This window comes from Ixodes scapularis, unplaced genomic scaffold (assembly GCF_016920785.2).
Source record: "Ixodes scapularis isolate PalLabHiFi unplaced genomic scaffold, ASM1692078v2 PGA_scaffold8__174_contigs__length_109621045, whole genome shotgun sequence".
In the NCBI taxonomy this organism is placed as follows: domain Eukaryota; kingdom Metazoa; phylum Arthropoda; class Arachnida; order Ixodida; family Ixodidae; genus Ixodes; species Ixodes scapularis.
The window spans coordinates 93,118,841-93,140,591 of NW_024609883.1; the positions used below are offsets into that span (position 1 = coordinate 93,118,841).

Below are 21,751 nucleotides of genomic sequence, written 5' to 3' on the forward strand. Positions count from 1 at the left end.
ATCATACTTGACCACCAATCTGACAAAGAACGGGACGCAAAACATTTTCTGTACCGAAGCAAGCGTGCAGGCAAGGTTAATCAGGCACTGCCCCTGAAGCCTTTTATCCAGTTAGTCCGATCTGCTCAAAGAAAATTGTATTTTCTTCTATATTGCTTTCCTTCTCGTGTTTTGGAGAGGGGACTTACTATGCAGGGAGCCAATAAAGAACCGCATGAGACCCGCCAGCTGCAGTTTGGCAACCCTTGAACTAAACGATAGCTTCGGCGACTCAGGTGCAGGATGACTAGCCTGTATGTTACGGTATATAGAAATGCCCGAGCTCAACTGTTTTTCTAGGTCTGGGTCATCTTAAGCTGGACATAATGCTGATGCACGGCGAGCTCTCAACCGTTACGCTGGAAGTCGCCTGGTGCATAATCTTGCCCGTCATTCTCGCAGTAAGTGTTATCCCGAATGAGTCGTGCCATCTCAGCTTGCCAAAGAACGTGTTATAGTGTTTCCTAAGCTTCGTGCACCCGGACCCCCGAAATCCAAAGGCTGGTGATCTTACATGTCATTGCATAATTGAAATCAAAGGAGAAACTTGTTGCAATGTCGAATGACAGACAGCTTTTAGGTCTTGTCAGTTGAGCGGACCATATAACCGTAAAAGTGTCATTCGGCAATTAATACTTTCTTGTTGAAGGTTGGTGTTTCTTATTACAAAATAACCAGATTGCAGCCTCAATTCGTGAGGCCAAGTACTGTTTTGATTTTGATCAGCACTGCCTGGATGAAAAGTTACTTTTCTCACAGATTTGTGATGTGGATTGCTGTGACGATAGCTGCCACAACAGTGATGCGAAGTAGGTTACGCTGAATTAACAAGCAGTGTACATTACAGGCCACTTTGATGACAAACTTACTGACCGGCTGCAGTTCGTTGCGCCTCGGGCCGATCGAATACCCGGTGTACGCCTGCTACATAGGCTGGAGCCTCATCATGCTGGGGGCGCTCCAGCTGCCCCTCTGGGCAGTCGTGTCGGCTTTTAAAAACCCCAGCAATAGCGACGAAATCCGGATGCTCTCTGGCATTTGAGTTTGCTAATCACAAATAAGCCTGGCTTTATTGGTGTCAATCCATCTGAGACGTGTTGTTGACGCTGCGTATATGCGTAAATTGTCTGAGATAACAGCGCATTCAAGTATTGAGAGACACTTAGCACGTTTAAGTGTCCGCCACACGAGCTGCAGCATAGCCTCGTCTATAAACATAAAGCTAGCTAAGGTAAAGCCCAGCCATGTTAAAAAAATGTTAAAGGCAAAAAAAAAAAATGGGGGGGGGGGCGATCACGTGGCGTGATGCGTTCAGAGAGCGCTAACATGTGTTGCTTATTCCACGATATGACAATGACGATCGTCATATAGTCGCCAAGTTTTTCTGTAAAAGTTTTTATAGAAACTGAATTGGTGGATAGGTCACGTCACGTAAATGTTTCCGCTAAATTTAGCGGGGAACCTTACTTCGTCTGGAGGCTGGTGATGTCATGTAACGTGACATCAATTTTCCCGCCAAATTTAGTAGGGGAAACTGAATTGGTGCATATGGTGACCTGACGTCCATTTTTCCGCTAGGCGGCCGGGGAACTGAACTGGTGCATCGGTCACGTGACGTCTATTCTTCCCCTAAATTTAGCGGGAAACTGAGTTAATGGATAGGTTACGTGACGTCACTTTCCGCTAAGTTTAGCGGGGAATTTGAATTTGTCTGTAGGTCCCGTGACATCAGGTCACGTGACATCAATTTTTCTCCTAAATTGATCTTGGAAACGGAACTGGTGCATAAGTCCCGTGACGTCAAGTTTTCCGCTAAATTTAGCGGGAAAACTGAGAATTGGTGCATACGTCACGTGACAAATTGTTCCGCTAAATTTAGTGGCAACTTGAATTCGTCTGTAGGTTGTGATGTCAGGTCACGTGATATCGATTTCCCGCCAAGTTTAGCGGCGAAAATGAATTGTTGTATAGGTCACGTGGTGCCAATTTTTCCAATGTAAAACGACTCCGATGTCAGCACCAGGCAGCGCAGAAGGAATTCCCTTCAACCACTTTTTGTCTTCAAGAAGTACGTGACGTTGGTCGTCTCTGCCTGTTCTAAAAGTACACTGCCTACTGCTTGCTACTCTCTCCCTCTTTCCCAGTCTCCAACGCATGGAAAAAAGAGGAAGGAAAAGGCGGATGGGAAAGTAATCAAGGCAATATTGCCGCGCGCCAAGTAGGCAGCGCGGCCCTACCCTAACGGTTATCGCGCTTGCCTCCCACGCGAAGAGCAAGGGTTCGATTCCTGGCCGCGGCTACGCATTTTTGTTTACACTGTAATGTGATGTTCTGGTGAATTCGAGAACCGTCTAGCTGATTCGAGTTTAGAATGTTCTACGCGTCGAACCTTCTACGTCGAATGCTCCAGAAGCCAACACGGGTACAAAAGCGGCTCCGCATGGCAAGCTGGAGTCAGTCTCGCCCCAGCGTTCGACTCTGCTGTCACGCCGACCTCGACGCCCGCGACGCTCTGTTATTATCTTTTGTACCCTTTTATTTTTGGCACAAATTCGCCACATTAAACGTTTATTTATTCCTGTTTATTTCTTGTTTATTGGTCACTACCCGTGACAATATGATGCTTGCACCAGACCGCGTGAGCTGCTGTGTTAGCACAATGCAACTTGGAGCACGTTTAGTGAAAGTTTGCGTGACAAAACCCAAAGATTTTTGGTTTTACCCACACTCTTGGGGGGGGGGGGGGATCATTACTATTCGAATGGGATAACACCGGCGTGCAGTTGTTTGTCACTACTGTGTGATGCATGCCAATATCTCCAGGATAACAGTTGTACTGTACTGGGTATATCTCTTATGTACAGTGTGCACAAGTCTCGCGGAAGTATGGCAGACCGACCTAACGCTGTCGAAACATCTAACGTCTACTTTGCCTTAGCCTTGGTTTCTTTATACGGATGTCAGGTTTCCCCCAGTTAGAGGAGGCAAAGATTGCAAGTAACCAGATAACAATCTAAGGCCCTTTTATTAGTTTTGACGAATGCATAAGAAGCAAGTATGCTCGCCGTCCAAAGGACGAGGCGTGCACCCGTTTGTTGTATTTGTCGCAAGGTTTACTAATGTGTTCAAATGGTCCTGTTTTGCATGGCCTGAATCTACCCTGACATTTTTTGGACGTTCCAAATATCTCAATCCAGAAGTTGGAACAGTGCCTGGTGCCCTGCTTCTACAACGAATACAACGTCAACTCTTACTCAGCGTCGGAACCCGCTCCCACACAAGTCAACCCTCACCGTTTCTTACAAAAATATAATTCGCATCTTCTTGGAGAGAACTAGAGCCACTGTATACGGCAACTTTAGCTGCCAGAGTCGCGACACGACGCTAAAAGATCGCAACATCAGAAGTGCCATTGTGATCTCGATTTTGGGTCTGGAGTTTGCCAGTAACTGAGCTGATAGTGGAGCCTGGCGGCTTCTTTATGAATTAAGGTTCATTTTATCTTTCCATCCGTTCATTAAACACGGCAAATGTCGGTAAAAGTAAGGAAAATCCCAGATAAAAGCATGCTTGGCACACCGAAGTGTGCGTATTATGAAGTATTGAGCGCCTCCCTCACCGTACGTTCAACGCATGCAGAGACGCGCATTGCCAATTTGAACTTTGAGCTACTAGAAAAGCAAAAGCAGACGCGAGCGGCGCCCCCAAATACATTCGAACGCTACTCGTCTATTGTCGGCCTTGTTCGGCTTTCTCGAACTGTGCGAGCACTGTATGTTGCTATTATACCACACTACACCAATCGCGGCGACAGGCGGCGGTGGGAAAAGCGTGGAGCTACTCTTGCGCTAAAACTGCCGTATACAGTACGTGGGTCTAGAAATAACCTATATGCATGTGTTTTCATTACGCCTCAAGTAAATTTCAGTTACGAGGGCGTGCTCCCGGTATCTGGATCAATCATTATGGTGCGCCTTTTTGCGGGTCACGTGATATAAATTTATTATTCTTTGTTCCAGTATACGATAGATCACTGACGTAGCTTCGGGCCGTGAAGTTCAATCACGAGCAAGTTTGGAACCACGTGGTGTGTTGCTCGGACGTGCATATCCCTGCTACCAGACGCACATGAGCATGTCGGCGAGATATACCAGGTGGTGTGTCATGAATTCAATGCCTGGAGTTTCATTAAACGTATACACGCCTTCCAATTTCAAAAGTCCTATGTTGACGCAAGACAGCACGTGTGAGGGTCATAACCCTGAGCCCGTCCTGCTGAGAAACTTTACATGACTAATACAGTCATAATGGTGGCATATATTGTCAACAGAGAGCGAGCAAAATTGCATAAATGTGACCTCAGATTGGGTTTTTCAACGCGCCATCTATAGCGGCAGCTGCACCAATTATTTCAGTCCGGCATTGTTTGGTCAGGTGCAATGCGTGGTACTGTTAGCGCTAACACGACTTCGGCGCCTTTTCGCCTTTTACTTCGAAAAGGTTCTGTCGGGCATATTAACTTGCCAGTTAGGCTAGCACCCCGACTGAGCAGTTCTCCCGACCATACTAGTGTTCGGGAAAGTCCTTCATTACTAACAGAGAAATAAATGAAGCACGAGATGGCTTGTTCAGTCTAACAGTGTCACCTAGCGTACTGTGAACATGAATTGAACACAAGGGCAGCGTCAGCGCTCAGCGTGAACTTGGCTCAGCTCAAATCGAGAACAAGTGCTGCATTGGTGTTCGGCAAGAAATCGAATTTAATCAGTCTTCGTCCCCAAGCAAAGACGACCGCCAATGTTACTTGATGGTGTTTTGAAAATAGTCTAGCACTCTTCTGCACTCCAGGTATATCGTGCGATTGTTACTTATTTTGCATTGCTGTTGATGAGTAACATGCATAGAACAGGCAAGCGCGTTTTCCTCTACAGGTATAGCCCACTAATAAAAGACAAAATTCAGATATGTTTTTAATATTTGCTTTAATGGTATTACGTGCACAATTTATTTGGCCTTCAAAATATTTTTGGCTTTTGTTAAGCTAATTTCAGGTACATTTTAAATTGGTATTGAAATTTCCGCCCTTGATAAAGCTCGACGTGAGGTGGTAAACGGAATCCGGCTCATCGAATGTTGTGTGATGACCTGCTTTGAGGACGACGGCGTATGAGAAATTCGTTATCGACTCTATATAACCTGCCACCCCATGGGAATCTCCGCATGTGCTCCACGTGTTTCGTCCAGCACTTTCAAATGCTTCCTTCTTGGTCCATTTGAGAGTTGAGAAGTGTTTGCGAAAATTCGTGGATGGAAAGAGCGCGTCAAGTTGCCCCGTATAGAGAAGAATATTTTGATAGTCGAGGGCGCTTTGAAACTTTTCCTGAATATTGGTAAAGAAATCTCCAGATAACATTAATGCAATCATTGGTCTCAGTGAGTTAATTTGGGAGAAAAGTGGAACGTGTAGTGATTGTTTGAACCCGCTTGTATTCATGTAATGCGTGTATGCCTCAGCTACAGGTGGCAGGATAGAATAAAGCGCACTTCTTTGAACGCTGAATCCTGTAAGTTTCTGAAACAAGCTTTTCTGACCGTCAGTTCCCAAATTAAACACTGTGGTGCTTAGAAGATAGAGTGCCAAGGTAGTGTTCGACTTTGATAATTCCCTAATATTTGCGAACGTTTCGTTGAATATCCTTCGGCCAGTGTCATTAAGCAGGCCAGTTTGGTACAGGAACTCGGTGGAATCCATTAGGTCTACAATTGGAGCTAGGAATCCAGCTCCCAGTATTAATCCACTTAGTGTTAAATTTGTCCTGTTCTCAGGGGGGGTGCACCTTAATCTTTCCCCAAATCCCAGCGCCGCTCTGGCTGAAAAAAAAAAAGACACAAACAAGGTTAGCAGCATTCTTAACACATGCAGGTAAATCTTAGTTTTGTAAATGCCCCTAAAGTGTAACTTGCTAAAACTACACCCAAAACACTATAATACTCTAATGTCAACCGGTTGCAGAAATAAAATTATATATGGAGCACCGACTCGCTTGAACGCAGACTAGAACCTGTGGGTGCACCAATGGCACCGAAACGTGGAAGTGTATGTGCCATAACCTTACTGCTTTGATTGACTGATTGTGCAGCTTCGAAGTTGACTCCGCTCTGTATTTAGAGACTCGCGCATACTTCTTTCAATGTCAGTTAGGCCGGAAGATCAGCTTCCGTAGTAGCTAGTAATTTCGTGAACTTAAAAAGGTCCCGCCGGTCGCTATTTTTTTGCCCATAAGTGCGTAGCGGAATTTCAATACGTAGTTAATTTGTCTTTGCTGCTTGGCAAACTCTGTGCTTCTCAGATTAATCCATGCGCATGTTACTATTATGAGTAAAGCCCAGCACATCCGCGCATTGCCCGCGGATGATCCGCGGATTGCCCGCGGATGATCCGCGGATATCCGCAGTCTAAGACCAGATGAGGATCAAAAGGAATCAAATTGTGCGGATTGCGGATGGGATGCGAATATCCGCCATCAGGATCTACATTTTTGTCGAGGTGGCCAATAAACCTGTACGAGCGCATTGTGTAAAATGAATAGGCGAGTGATACTGTGGAGCGTACCATTGAATGTGTTACGGGAGAAAATTGCTGTCTTATAAAAAGGTGTCAATAGGGCAAAAAACTGTTCTTTGTGTCAATAAAGATTTGATTCTCAGCAAAGATTGCTTTCGAACGTACTATCTCTTCAAGAATGCTCTCCATAGAAAAAGTATTTATTGCAGGAGCATCAGTCGTCCCGAGAAAGCGTGTTCTTGTTTTGGCAGGGAAAGGACAGAAAACGTTATTTGTTTGAAAACAATCCAAGAACGTACAAGTCACAAGAAAGTAGAAGCCTACAAGTGGGTTCTTTGTCAACAAGTGGATTGAAGAGATTAAACTCGACTCTCTGGAGGGGTGCAACTTGCGGCAGCACGAGTTTCTGTCCTTACTCTTGTAGCTCAGATCGTGCATTCCATCCCAGCATCTGGGGCACCAGTGGAGAGAGACTTCTAGTTAGCGGGTCTTAATTTAAAAGAGGCGAACCAGTCTGAATCCACCCATGCTGACGATATGATGTTTCTTTTAAACAGGAGCCTGGACAAGTAAAACATTGCTTGCTTGTGCGTTTTTTTTTTTTTTTGTTTTGTTTTGTTTTTTTCTTTCGACAGTTGACAAGTTATTTTTGAATTATGTGGTTCCGAGCATGCAGTTGAGAGTTCGTGTTTAAAATTGAAACCGATATGAGGTGTTGCCAATATTGAATATTGTGATATTTTCCCCTTGGTCTACCCGCGTATAGCACAAGATAATTTGGTGCTGGGAGTGGCCGTCTTTCCTCTTTTACGTTTTTTTATTGTTTGGTTTAAAAAAAATGACGCAATGTTTTTAATTTGTTCTTTTTAATTATTAATGTTTAGAAAAAATGTGTTTTTGCTTAAAGTAAGTTTTAAAATTCAAAAAGAAAAAAAAAATTAAAACGTGCTTTATTTTGAGCGCATTTCATAGACAGTGTCACGGACTCCCAAGGTGATCTCACACTTCGGGCCACCTTCGCAGCGATGCGAAGTGTCTTTAGACGGATGATCACTCATTATATAAATACGGTAAAACAAAATACGATGACATGATTTTCACCGTATTCTGACTCGAAAAGAGTTTTGAACAAACGGAAGCAGACGGCTGGTAACACCGTTCGTGATACTTGCAGTAATGAATTTTGGTTGCGCAACACTTCCAGATAGTTGTGATTTATTGGCCAGCGGCATTTTGTTAAAAGAATTGCCTTGCGTGCATTTATGGAAGAAAAAAAAAAAAACACGTAGACGGCATTCACAAGTCGCACAATGTACTCTTTTGTTTAGAATTGGCTGGCCTTTCGGAGTACATTTTCTAATACTTCAGAATACGACTAAGAACAATACAAAATTGCCCTTAACTTACCTCCGTATGATTCACCTGCGACGTAAAAGGAGCGCCCCATGTACTCCGGAAATAAAATAAGGAATTGTGTCATAAATGTTTCTATCATAACAGCCATCTCCTCCAACGTATGAGCGTAGTTTTTAGGATCAGTATAATTTTTGATTATGCTGAGTCCTGCGCCCGCTGGCTGATCTAAGTAGATGACACTTGCGTGCTGTTGAAGGGTTTTGTTTCTCTTGAAGAGATCTCCTGTGGCGCTGATTCCAACAGGCCCGTTCTCTGCAAACTGAGTCCACATGGAAGATTCTCCGGGCCCACCGTACAGCCAGAGCAGCAGAGGGGCGTTGTGTCTTATATTCTGCGGGGTCGAGGATAATGTGAGAAATTACCTTCTTTGCAGAAAAGGCTTGCTAGCTTGCGAAAAAACATCCGAGCGCCCCCTTTTTGCTCGAAAACGAATGGGCATACGGCCGTTCTCCGGCCTTCAATCTTCTATATTAACGAACAGCCAGAGGAGTAAAGTTCGGGTGGTATCCCTTATTTCCTGCAGGGTCGAACATAACATGTGCATTCGGTTTTTGTAAAAAGCGTGCTGCACTTGCGCGAAAAGATGCTAGCGCCTCTTGTTTGTCTGTAAGCAAATGGGCATAGCGCCGTTCGTCTACCTTCACTCTACCTTACGGACAAATATCTGTGGCTTTGCATCCAAAGGTATGGGCGCATGTGCGCTTGAGCATCTGGAGCGTCCATCAACGCTGCGCACGCGCACTGTTTCATTTTAGAGCGCAGCTCTTAGGCGCCCGTTTCCGGCATGGGCGGCGTCGCCGTCGGCGTAACCGCGCAGTGCATAATGAGGGTCACTAGTGACGTCACGGGGTTCCCCCGCGTTGCATTATGGGAAACGTCTCATGATGCAACGCGCGGGTCTCACTCGTGATCCGCTCATTTCATTACGGGACGTTTCCTCTAATGACGTCAGACGTGACGTCATGAGGGTTTCGCGCTTTCCAATATGGGAAACGTTCCATAATGAAACGCGCGGGTCTCACTTGTGACCCGCGTGACGTCACGTGTGAGCAGTCATTATGGGACGTTCCCATATAATGACTGCTCACACGTGACGTCACGAATGACGTCACGAGGGTCTCGCGCGTTGCATTACGGGACTTCCCATAATGACGTCACACGTGACGTCACAAGTGACTTCACGAGGGTCCCGTGCGTTGCATTATGGGAAACCACGAATTTCGACGTTTAGCACGCGCGGCCATATCTTGGTGACTGGGGCGCCGCCCTGCGGGAATTCGGCAGGGACTGCGATTTAGCGGGCACTTTCGCCGCTTTCGCTGGCGTTGAAACCTGTATTAAAACAGCAGCCGGTGTTAAAGCCGCACATGACGATAAAACAAAACGGCACGCCTAAAGAAGTCGTGTAGGCTGCGCGTACTGCGGCGTACCACCGCGATTTCCGCAGTCTCCTGCGCCACAAGCGCCGTCCGCTGTCGAGAGTAGAACACCGTTGGTGTCTGCTAGCGAGGCTAGAAAAAAGTGGTATGCGAAAGGCCAGGAATTCAGAGCGCGCTGCATCTCGTGGATTCTGCCTTTGGTAAAACCTCGTGGCACGCGTTGTGGGAGCCCAGTGAAAGGCGACAAACTCGTGACGGAGATGGAGCTTCCACTGAATTCTTAGTCTGTCAGACTATAGTAACGAAACTTTAATAAATATTAAGTAGCAAAAAAATTGGCACGTGGTTCCAATTAGAAACTCTAAGCATCATAAAGAAAAGGACCCAAAAGGAGCAAGTTTTAGAATTAGCTCAAGTACGTATAAAGCGCTGGTTAAGTACGTGTAAAGCGCGGGCAAAAGTTACTTGCGCATCATGCACAAGGCTGGCGATACGAAAATACGGGTGATAAAAATATTATCCTCGTTTTCGCATCGCAAGCCTTGGCGTATCTAATTGGAACCATATGCTTATTTTTACTAATTAGAAAGTCAATACGTAACTTTGAGCCAATTAGTTAACTACGTAATTAGTAGGGTTTCAGCAATCCCTAACGTCTGCCGTGGCTGGGAGTTTGTTCCCGGAGTTCGTTTTCTTTTTTCTTTTTTTCTCAACTAACCTATTGGTAGGATTTTTTTTTTTTAAGTCTTTGTTGAAACACTTGGCTTGGCATACAAGGAAATTGGTTTGGACGTTTCGCTAAGTTTCTGTTAAATGTGAATCTGAATTTTTGTTAAGAAAATGATTGGTGTGTAAACTCACTTACCTCTGGTGCTTTTGTAAGCAGAAAAAAGAGGTGGCTTTCATTCGATAATGAAATGTATCCAGAATAAGCATCTACGTCCGCAATTCTCTTGAAAATATCCACTTTGCTCATATTGACCGCTTTGGAAATATTGTCTTTATTGTCCATGTATGGCGAAAAAAACATGCCAGGAGTAGCGCTGCAATTCAGACAAAGAAAGGTACTCAGGGCAAAGGAATTTTATTTTTGAGGCTTCTTTGTATTGTGGGTTGTGTTTCAGTTCGTAGAAAGCTGAAATAGAAAATACTCAAACTGCCGGGGCCTGAAAAAAAAAAAAAAATCTAAAAAGTGCCTATCATGTGGGATTGTTTTGTTTCGCGGTATTTTATAGTTATATTTCAGAAAAGTCAACCGGAGGCCTGTAACTTGTCATTTTTTTTCTTCTTTATATGTCTATACTGCATTGAATGCAATACGCATGGCTAAAATTAACAACTTCGGTAACACATTTCGTAAAAGCTGACTTCAAAAAGGCGTTTTAAAGATTTGAGAAAAAGAACTGAAAGTGAATGGAAGTGGTTCTAAATTTTCTAGGAATGAAACTAAAATTTCATTATTGATCTAGTGATGAGTAAGTTGTTAAATTTACAGGGCAACTCCAGATAGCATTCCCTAACATAGTTTCAAAACCTCAAACACTTCAAAATGTTCTACATTAAAAAAAAAAAAAAATCTAACGGAGACAGGAACAACATTTTTTAGCTCGTCTAAGTTCCTTCGGGGATATAATATACAACATGAAAATGATGGTGATTATGAGATGATATATACATGGGGAGGAGAACGCAGTTTTCTCAACCTAGCAGGCAACTTTGCTCGAAGGTTCGGGAAAGATTTAAACGAGTCAGCCCGGGAGCTCAGCGAAGTGGGCTATACCCCTTTAGCGCGAGCTCGCTGGCTTCCGCAGTATTTTGGTTGCGCATGTCTGCGCGTTCACACTTGTATTACCAAGGGCAGATATAGTTCGCGCAGAAGGATGAGCTTCTAGTCTCAACTCAAGGGTGAACAGAGTATAGATGCGCAAATGTGTTGAATAAGAAGACGAAATTTAACAATGAGTTCATAATAAGCACTGAAGGAGTAATTCATCTTTACTGGTGTGCGTGGTTTAGTGTAAATTGTACTTGTGCTGTAATTTATAAATATGAACAGCCGGTTCGCTCAATCCTCCACCTTAAGAACTAGATGACAGCCACGGGGGACGTTTAAGATTGCAAAAAAGTCATTCATTAGCTAAATTTTTGACTAGAATTTATGAACCTACTTTTTAATTAGTAAAAATTAACGTGTTTTGTAGCGTGTCGGCGGTACAAATGCCGTTGGACAAAAGATGCAGAAGCGTGAGCTCGTGTTTACAAAGCTCGGGCTACGAGCCTTTGTCCAGAAGACTGCAACAGAAGTTAGTAAATGATTTTTTTATCCTGACGGCCCGTTGGGCCCCACAATTTGGTGACCGGACGTGATCCTTGCTGCAGAATATTTGCTGGATTCAACGCCATGGCTCTCGACAGCACTGTTATAACAGGAGTGGCAGCCTTCACACTTATACTGCCAAACATTTGGCCAGCGGAGACTAAAGTATAATAATAAAATAATAATAATAATAGTAATAATAATAATAAGAAGAATGATAAAAATGATAATAATAAAACTTTATTTAACAGGAGACCAGTAACACAATACAAATGCGGGTCTGTCAAGGCCATAGGAGGCTTGTGGGACATGACTCGGCAAGTCGAGTGACAACACACTGGGCGTTTTACACAGGAAACATATGCAATAAAAGAACAGAGGATGTAGGAAACAATGGAGCGACGGTAACGTTATACGGCTAAATTATTTAACATGATTTTTAATTGTTTCTTGGTGCTGGCTTTGATGACGTGCTCAAGAAGGGTGTTGAAGATGAAAGGCACAACATATGATCGAACTCTTTTATAAAACGCAGTGTGTGGCGAAGGTCCTGTGGCCTACAAAAGGGGCCTTAAAATCGTTACGCTAGAAAAGCGGAGTACCACACTCTGCACAAAAAGGGAAGAAGAGACGACGACGACGACGACGACGACGATAATAATGATAATAATAATAATATTAATAACATTTATTTGCTTAGGAGAGCGGCGGCACCTCAAAAAGGAAACAGCCTGCACAAGGGAGGCCCGCGTTGCCTCGTCTAGTGATGGAGATTATGTGATGATCGGTACTATATACAAGATGGGGACGACATGATCTCCGGAACGCTGAGAAAACGTTGACGAAAGTATGGTTCCCGCAAGTCGAATAGCAGTTTGTCACCGCTCGGATATCCATATACTCAAGCCACAAATTCCCCCACGTTGTAGCTTTTCTCCCTTCCGAAGTGGCCGTAGGGATTTGAGACTTGATGCTCTCGCCTCCGGAAGATCAGCGTTACGACAAGCTTCGCACGGAGCTGGTCAAGAGAACATCGTCGTCACGACTCCACCAAGTAATAACACCAGATGAGCTCAGTGACCGAACGCTCTCCCAACTTCGTCAATGGCTGCAGCAGCTGGTGCGAGACAGGTCGCCAAGTTTGACACGTTCCAGTTGAGTGATCTATTTCTTCAACGGCTGCCAAGAAACGTCAGGATGATACTCGTGTCTGCTCCATCTATAAGCCTCGACAACCTGGTCAGCTGGCAGTCCGAATCATGGAAGTTAGTCTTCCACCGTATACCGTAAATCGACCAGATTTAGGTAGAAACAAACGCGTGCAGAGTTGATATCACAATGTGCAGATGGCGAGTACCCGATGTCTGTCGCGATAACTGAGCTTGGACAGCAGGAATCCGAGTGGACAGTGCAAGTATATATGCTCTCGTTTGCCGACCTCCATCGCCCCGCCAAGACCGCTCAACGTCCCGGCCACCGACCTACGTTGCCACAATACTCTTCTCCATAGCCAAGGCGCTTTTGGTGGCTATCCCCAACCCACTCTCGTGTTTTTCGTCGCCAACCGTACTACGGCATTACGGCTTCTGATCGACACGGGCGCCGTAGCAAGTGTTCTTCCAGTTTCATTCGACTCACAACGTAGAAAAAAGTCCCATTTCGTTTTACAAGCAGCAAACAAATAGATGATTGCGACTTACGGAAAAGAATCCTTAACGCTCGACATCGGGCTTCGAACAATATTTCGCTGAATATTTTTAGTTGCGGATGTTTCATACCTCATCTTGGGAGAGGATTTCGACGTCTCAACCTACTTGTGGATGTGCACAGAAAACGTCTTCAGGACTCTACCACTAACATAACTGTGAGTGCAATAATTTGTCCAAAACCACTCATGGAAGCCGGTGTTCATACTTTTCTATCTTCACGACATGATGCGCTCTTTAAAAAGTACATGCAACTAAGATCGCTAAGCAACTTCGATACGTCTGTTAAGCATGACGTAAAACACCACATTGTAACTACAGGACCACCAGTCAATGCTATAGTCCCAGAGGTTTGCCTACAGCACAACTCAAAATTGCTCAAAACTAATTCGCACATATGCTAGAGCTCGACATAATTCACCCTCTAACAGCCTATGGACATACCCGCTACGTATAATACCCAAAAAATAACTCGGAGACTGGCAACCATGTGGAGATTACCGGACTCTCAACAAGGCGACTATCCCTTACAGGTACCCTCTGCGAAGCATTGAAGATTTCACGGCCTCACTGTAAGGGTTCACCACCTTCTCAAATGTTGCCCTGGTAAAGGTGTACCATCAAAATTTGGTAGCACCAAAAGGCATCTTAAAAACAGCTATAGCAACACCATTCCGCCTATTTGAATATTTCCTCATGCTGTTTGGACTGCGAAACACTGCCCAAACATTCCAGCGATTCATAGACATCGTTGTCCGAGGTCTCCATTTTGCTTTGCGTATCTCGACAACATTCTGGTTTTCAGCGCAAACAAAAAACAGCACGAGCAACACCTTCTCACCCTTCTTGATCGCCTGGCCATCAATGCCATCATCATTATCAAAAGCAGGTGTGTGTTGGGCGCCTGTGAATTTGACTTTCTCAGACATATCAGTGCAAGAATTTCGCCCTTGCACGCGGAAGGTAAACGCTTCCGCTCGTTTTCCTCCGCCGTCGCGTATTCGAAAACTTTGCAAATATTCCGGTTAGTTAACTTTTACAGGCGTTTTATTCCCAGATGTGTCCACACTTTTCGACCACTGACTGATATATTGCAGGGCAACACGAAGGACGCTATGCCATTAGTTTTGACAGACCAAAGGGAATATGCATTCACACAAATGAAAGGCCTCACTCTGGCTACAATCTTTCTTCCCCCTCATCATGATGTTCCTATAAACATCATTGTTGAAGCCTCTAATGAGGCCATTTGAGCTTTTCTGCAGCAGTATGTGAATAGCAGCTGAGAGCCCCTGGCATTTTTCTCGAAGAAGCTCGTACCATATGAGAAGAAATACAGCAGTTTCGGTTGAAAATTGTTGGCAATCTTCCTTGACATCATACTCTGTCACCATTTCATCGAAGGCCGTGAGTTCTACGTTCTTAAAGGTCACACACCTCTTATAATTGCGATAATATCTGCGAATGACAACTACACGCTTAGCGAGATTCGACACATAAATTTCATATTAGAATTCACAACCGACATTTCTCACGTCAAAGGATCACACAATGGCGTAGCAGACACGCTTACCCGCATCGTCATGGCGTCGCGACTTCACTACCACCGTTTTTGATTCACTATCTCTGGCACGAGAACAGGCGAAAGCTTAAGGGCTCAAGAACCTTCGTGCTCATTCTAATCAACTTATTTTTCAGGAAATACAACCCACAACAGGCGACGTAGCAGTTGTTTCTGAAGCGTTCTTTTGTTCCATTCAACTTCCGAAAGCAACTTCTCACTCTTTTCAGTGCTTGCCACATTCAGGGATACGCGAAACACAACGACTTATAACTCGAAGATTTATCTCGCGATCTATGAATATTGACAGAAGAAAGTGAACACGTGCTAGACTTCAGTGCCAACGCTCCATGATCCCTCAAAACGCATCTTCACCCTTTCCTTCTCTTACCACTTAGGTTCTTCGACTTGATCATATCCGTCTACAATTAGCTGGATCACTATCACCATCAGACGGTTATGCCTACTTGCTCACCAGCATTCACCGATTAATTTACGCGTTGGTTCGAAGCCATCCCGATCCAGGATCTTCATGCAGACAGTCACCCATGCTTTCATCAACGACTGGGTACAGATTTCGTACCTACATATATTACGCCAGATCGTGGTCGCCAGTTCGAATCTGCTCTTTTCTGAGACCTCATGACCATACTAGGAAGTTGAATACTTCGCGCAACTGCATATCACCTCATATCAAACGGGCTTGTAGAACGATTTGATCGATCAGTGAAAACTTTACTGCGGGCACAAGAGAAAGACGATAAATGGAACACCGCACTCCCAATTGTTCTTCTCGTGCTCCACAGTGCCTTGAAGACGGACATCGATGGTAGCCCAGCTGAATTGCTCTATGCAACGAACTTACGGCTACCAGGATAATCATGTCCAGAAATTTGAGACTGGCGTCTTTAACCTTTATGCCGTCTGGCGTAAAGGTTAAACTTTATGTCGTGTAACGTAAAGGTCATGTGGCGTATTCATATTTAACCTTTATGCCGTGCGGCGTAAATCTTAAACCTTTATGCCGTGTAGCGTAAAGGTCATGTGGCGTATTCATCGTTAACATTTATGCCATGTGCAAACTCCCGCCAAAGCGGGATGTGTGCCGAGTGAAAACAAAAAAGGAAACAGTAACTTCAAAAATAAAAAAAAGAATGAGGTAATGAGTGTCTGGCTGTTGGACCATACTGATAACTTTAATATACTCGCTTATACCATTACACGGCGATACATTGATCAAAGGAAGAACACCATAAATTCTAAACAATTTCGCCGAAATCATCCCACGCATTTCTATAGTTATTGTAATATACTTGGAGTGCGATATAATTAGGTACCTTCAGATATAACTGCGTTGTCAATGAGAATAAGCATACAACATACGCCTATTTGAGTTGCTGATTCTGTAAAAGACGAATCTAGTATGGATTGTCAGCTTATGTATTCCAGGTACATGATTTTTACGCGTTGATTTATATCCACTTTCCGCCTGGTGCAATGTTGTCACTAATAGAGAAAACATATGAGTTCAGAACGAAAAATTCTATGAGGTGAACTTGCACCTACAAGGTGCCATACATCTTGCGTCGGCGATGGAAGGTGACTGACCCGAGGCAGGGCGTTACCGCTGCTTTCATACACGCGGCACGTTCAGGAATGCTCTGAACAAGAACACTCGATGACAACCTTGAATGGGCTGGGATGTTTTGAAACATGATAAAATAGCGCACAATAAGGCGAGGGCAGGGACAGGTTCCGAACACAAAAGACAGCCAAGCGCTATTTTTGTTTTTCATGTTCAACTAGTACCAACTCGCCCAGCTTATTAACTTACTACAGTGTATTTCTTAGAAAAGTACAGGATTAAAAAAAAACAACAAAAAAACATGATTCGAACCCCATTCTACCGCGTGACAGCCGCAAACGTTGCCAACTCCGCCACGCACGCGGCTTTTTTTTTTTTTTTTCATATTTCCACGATGACACAAGGTAGTGACACACAATCGCGATAAAACCTAAAAGACACCAGTCACCTTGGTTTATATCGAACACGCTACAAGTCTTTGAGGGTAGACAACACCACAAAAAGTGGCAGCCACTCGGGTGTAGGTTGCTGGTCCTCACAGAATTCCTTCAGAAAGCACATGTGATCAACGAAATACTTATGCGCGGGGCGAACATCGATATTCACAGGGCGCGTAGCCACGCTGTACGTGATATGCTGTACCGGCCCAGCAGTAGGATGACGATGTCGCTCAAAAAAACGTATGCTTTGGGGCGTTAATAAGAAGTATTTTCTTATGGTCCGTTGCAGGATGTCCCAAAAGAAGACCGCGTCCCAACAGTCTAGGAAAACGTGATCAGCCGTTTCCTACTTTCTGCACAGTGTGCAGATGTCAGACCAAGCTACAGAGATACGTTTTCAACTAACCAGGCTTTAACGAAAAATGTATAGCTATAAAACCTGAAAAAAAAAAAAAATTATTCGCGTTGGCGGGTACCACCATTCGCTTGACTCGCTTTAAGATATCCTGCCCTGGGCCTGCACTGTACAAAAACGATATAGAGAAATTGAAAAAAAAAGACAATTAAATTCTTCGTTAGTCGCTCTCTTGACACACAAGACAAGTATTTGAGTGAGAAAGGCGTGACTAAAACGATTTAGCACCAACAACATCTCTCATATCCCCACGTACACGTCCTCGTTTGAAGAAACAATAATCCCGGAGCTGCACCACGAAATATAATTTGAATACGGGTTTCTAAACATAGTTTTCTGTGGTGTCTGAGAAAAATAAATCAATTGACAAGTTGCATCACAAAAAAAAATATTGAGAATCACCCTCTTCCCCCCTCCCCCCGGGGCCTTCACTCTACGAAACGGGTTTGTACGACTCTACGTTCCCTATCCAGGCACAAAATAAAAACAGCAAAAACACAGTGCATATATGTTGTATTTAAATTCATGAGCAATGATGAACCTCCAAAACATATTACAGCTTTGCGGTAAGAAACGCATTGTAAGCCGATGCACGTGCAAAAACAAACACCTTATAACCTCCCAGCTTGGTCGCTTTTGCCCGCAAAACTTAAACCTCATCAAGAAAAATAGTCCTCACTGTTGCGGTAGTGTTCTAAGTGAACATGGAGATAACGGGGCGGCGGTTCGCTCCGTACAAGACGTTTAAACACAGCCGGCGTTGAAGGCCGATCGCCGTCCAAAGACCCAGACACTCATCCCAGTTGACGGAGCTACTCGAAGTTTCGCAAAACATCTATGTGATCTCGTCGGCTTTTTTGAATCCTGGAGTCTACGCAAAAATCTTCACGTCATCCGCGTACGCTAAAATGCTCACCTCTGTAGCTTCCAACTTGAACCTACTAATAAAACTACTCTAAATAATGTTAAAAAAAAAACGACTCAAGAAAAATACAAAAAAGCAAAGGCGAAAGTGGACGGCCTTGTCGCACCGAAGAGAAAGGTGAATACGCTCGCTTATACACTTGTTTACAACAAGACTAGTTACGCAGGTTTGTTACACCGTGCGTACACCGTCGCACAAGACATACCCCAGCTTAACATGTTCTATTATAGAAAAGAATTTCGTGTGACACACGCTTCTTCTAGGTTGGCCTGTAACATGGCAACTCTTCGCACAAAAGAGTCACAACACACCAGAATGCTCCTGGCGACATGCACATTTGTTACAAAGCTCTTCTCTCCTCTTCCACACGTGTGCTGTGGGCCGACGATAATGTTTAAAACACTCCGCAAACTTTACGCTAAAACCTTCATCAATATCTTATAGTCTACGTTAAGTAAATGTGATCGGACGGTACGATCTAACAAAATAAACTTTTGAGAGGTTCTCCCATTTTGGTATAAAATCGTGCACGAAAACGACGGTTGTGAAGCTTTCAGCATATATGCTTCACTAAAAGCGCAGTGCAGAGAATGAGCAAGTTGGTCCTTAAAAGCTTTGTCAAACTGAATGCCCAGACTGTCGTGGTCCTGAAACTCTGCCAGGCTTCAAACTGCCAATCGTCTTTTCAAATTCTAATAGCGTGATGAGCTGAAGCCAAAAAAATGGACGACACCTAAGCACGTGTTACGAGTTGTGAATGCGAAAGCCATGGAGATCTTCCACTCCCTTAGATTGTCTGCGGTGTGCTGGCGTGGAGGGCCACGTTTCGCTGCCGAGGTTGCGGCCGTCGACGATATATATAGGGTGGTCCAAGTCACCATGCTCGATCTAAAATGAACCGTAAAAATCGACGCCTGTACGTAGCAATCTAAACTTTTCGTCAAAAGTGTAATTCACTGGTCGTTTTTTTTTCTTTTTCTTTTGTAAAATTACAAAGCGTAGCTCTCTTTCTGTAACAAATAAGGCCAAGGAACTTGCCAGGGTCTACGGCGGGCAGCAACGCAGACGACAGGGATCCAGTAGCGGGGTGTGTTTGGCGTTCGTATTGATAGATAGCGCTACCGCCTTATCGCGACGGCTCGCGACCACCGTGGTTTATCAAAATGAATATAATCTTCTTGAAATGTACCTTCGGTTAAAAAATATATGCGAACAATAAAAGCAAAACTGAAAGTAAAAAAAAAAACGGATCTACATAACGGCGGCGCTTTTGCTGCCAATGAATTTCGTCAACGTGTCGTCTGCTATCTTTCGCTGGTCGGCTGCACCTTCAGACGCTGCTCCCGACGCCATCTATGAATACGAACGCCAAACACACCCCGCTACTGGGCTTGGTCGTCTGGGTCGCCGCCCGCCGTAGACCCTGGCAAGTTTCTTGGCCCTATTTTTTCCTAAAAGAGAACTACGCTGTGTAAGTATACAAGAATAAACCGACCTGTGAAATACACCTTTGACGAAAAGTTTAGATGGCTACGTGCTACGAATGAAAAGGGAAAAAAAAAAAACGACTCAAACACAGCTACCAAACTTTGTTGGCACGATCGTTTATATCATTCCCCACACACGGCTCGACAAATTTGCATACACACCCGTAACCATCAGCTAGGGTACGTCTCGTCTTCAAGTGCTCTTCCAGTGCAGGCCGTGCACAGATTTTCCGAGATATGTGTGTGGGATATGGCATATATACGATTGTGCAAATAAAGTTTTGTAGCGGCGTTTGGGAGACATTTTGTGTTTCTCCCCTTTTCCGTCAGTCGTCTCCAGTTTAAAAAAAAAAAAATGTAACATGAACCAGCTCGCTTGTTTCCTCATTCTATCATCACACAACTTTTTTTGCACATTCAGAAGTTCCTATGCCCTCAAATTAACCACCGTCATAGCCACGAAATCTTCAAATACGCTTTCGGTTTCCGCACGTTCAGGTGAAGTGGAACTAGTGGCACGAACCCGTATAAATTCTAGCGCTTTCAAATCGTCAAATAAAGCGATTTAGTATTCTATCCAAAAATTTAGCTACGACAGTCTTCAACGTAGCGGCCGCCGGAAACAAAAAAGAAGAAAAAGGTCTTTAGGCCACAGACCACACTGATTTCTACCATGAGTGTTCTACAAAAATGTAGACGCACAGTTATTTTTAGAGTCCATATAGCTTATATAACAAATAACTGTGTGCGTGTGTGTTTAAGCCGAAACGGACATCTGGGCCGGCTTTCTAGAATCAACGTCTCAGCCGCATCACCAAGGCTAGCTCACAAGGGGAGATGCACGTGAAGCCTAGTCTCACGCGCACCCCGGGCTTGGCAGGTTTTCCTTCACACCCTCTTAGCTAAAGACATGTTTACACACTTGTGACTCAGCAAAAAAAGCCCCGGTGTCTCCGCTGTGGATGAAACATTTTGCCAGTGCAGTGCCGCTGGTTCCTGAGGTATTACCTGCATCACGCAGAAGCGACAGGCATTCGCGGGCCGGTATTATCCTCATTCAGACCGAAACCGGCAATGGTGGAGATCGAGCCCAGGATTCCTGCGTCCTGCAGCTCGAACTTTCGCTCTGGATGCTTGGAGCTGCGGCGCGGTAACCCGCACAGCCACCGGTAGCCCAAAGTATCTTCTTAGAGATTCATAGTTTTTTTCATACCTTCTTTCATGAACAGCTTCTTTTTCCCTCCCAGATTTCGCGCTTACACATCTTGGGGCCAGGAAGGCGAACACCACTGAGAACAGAAGCAACAAACGCATAGTTTCACCTAAAAAAAAAAAAAAAAAAATTAAAAGCACGTATGATCAAGTTCGAGGCAGACAGATTAATAAAATAATCTAACCGTACATAGTTATCACCTCACTTCTGTAACAGAAGACTTGACCACAACTCTCCAGGAATTAAAATGCTTGAATAGATTGCAGTTTTTTGAGCCAGTTCTAGAATACCAACAAAACACCTAATGCCACTTACGATTTTTTTTTTTTTACGAATTTAGGTAAATTTTTTTTTTTCCCGTATGTCGCAGAGGTGTTCCCAACTAAATGTCCTCAAGTGTCCTCGAAGTTTACCTTTTGACTTCTGCGAATAAATACGTGATATTTATTCTCAAAATTTTGCACATGCGCAGACGTAACTTCTTGGCCTTTTCTTTGTGCCTTCGAGAAAATTGGATGTCAACTGGAGTGAATATTGTAAACAAACGAAATACAAGTTACCCTTTGACTTTTAACGTTTCTTCTAAAATTAATCTAAACAGGAAACTGGTAAAAAAACGGTATTGTTTTTGCATTGCTTCGTTGCAGACTGCGTGCAAATGCGACAGCATTTGGTGATTGTTCTTCAATGTCTTATTTCGCTG

At 44.2% G+C, this 21,751-nt stretch overlaps 2 protein-coding genes across 2 annotated transcripts; one reads left to right on the forward strand and one right to left on the reverse strand.

Annotated features, from left to right (window-relative positions):
- Positions 1 to 365: 365 nt before the first annotated feature.
- LOC121046389 lies at positions 366 to 3,377 on the forward strand. The gene is made up of 3 exons (XM_040500564.1): positions 366 to 440; positions 887 to 1,045; positions 3,237 to 3,377. The coding sequence occupies exons 1-3, from the start codon at positions 366 to 368 to the stop codon at positions 3,375 to 3,377; spliced, it is 375 nt and encodes a 124-aa protein (XP_040356498.1).
- A 1,709-nt stretch (positions 3,378 to 5,086) lies between these two features.
- Positions 5,087 to 21,149, reverse strand: LOC115308596 (venom serine carboxypeptidase-like). Its single transcript, XM_040209230.1, has 4 exons — positions 21,049 to 21,149; positions 10,265 to 10,442; positions 8,012 to 8,351; positions 5,087 to 5,910 (listed from the first exon to the last, which is right to left on the reverse strand). Exons 1-4 carry the CDS (start codon positions 21,147 to 21,149, stop codon positions 5,087 to 5,089), a joined length of 1,443 nt encoding a protein of 480 aa, XP_040065164.1.
- Between the last annotated feature and the right edge of the window lie 602 nt (positions 21,150 to 21,751).

What these genes read in the sequence shown, in the direction of transcription:
- LOC121046389 (XM_040500564.1), top strand. Translation starts at nt 366, where the DNA reads ATGCTGATGCACGGCGAGCTCTCAACCGTTACGCTGGAAGTCGCCTGG. An exon ending in TCTTGCCCGTCATTCTCGCA is followed by an intron (nt 441 to 886) that starts GTAAGTGTTATC and finishes TGTACATTACAG; the next exon opens with GCCACTTTGATGACAAACTT. An exon ending in CGGCTTTTAAAAACCCCAGC is followed by an intron (nt 1,046 to 3,236) that starts AATAGCGACGAA and finishes ATCTCAATCCAG; the next exon opens with AAGTTGGAACAGTGCCTGGT.
- LOC115308596 (XM_040209230.1), bottom strand. Translation starts at nt 21,149, where the DNA reads ATGCGTTTGTTGCTTCTGTTCTCAGTGGTGTTCGCCTTCCTGGCCCCA. An exon ending in TGCTTACAAAAGCACCAGAG is followed by an intron (nt 8,352 to 10,264) that starts GTAAGTGAGTTT and finishes TCGACCCCGCAG; the next exon opens with AATATAAGACACAACGCCCC. An exon ending in CGCAGGTGAATCATACGGAG is followed by an intron (nt 5,911 to 8,011) that starts GTAAGTTAAGGG and finishes TTTTTTTTTCAG; the next exon opens with CCAGAGCGGCGCTGGGATTT.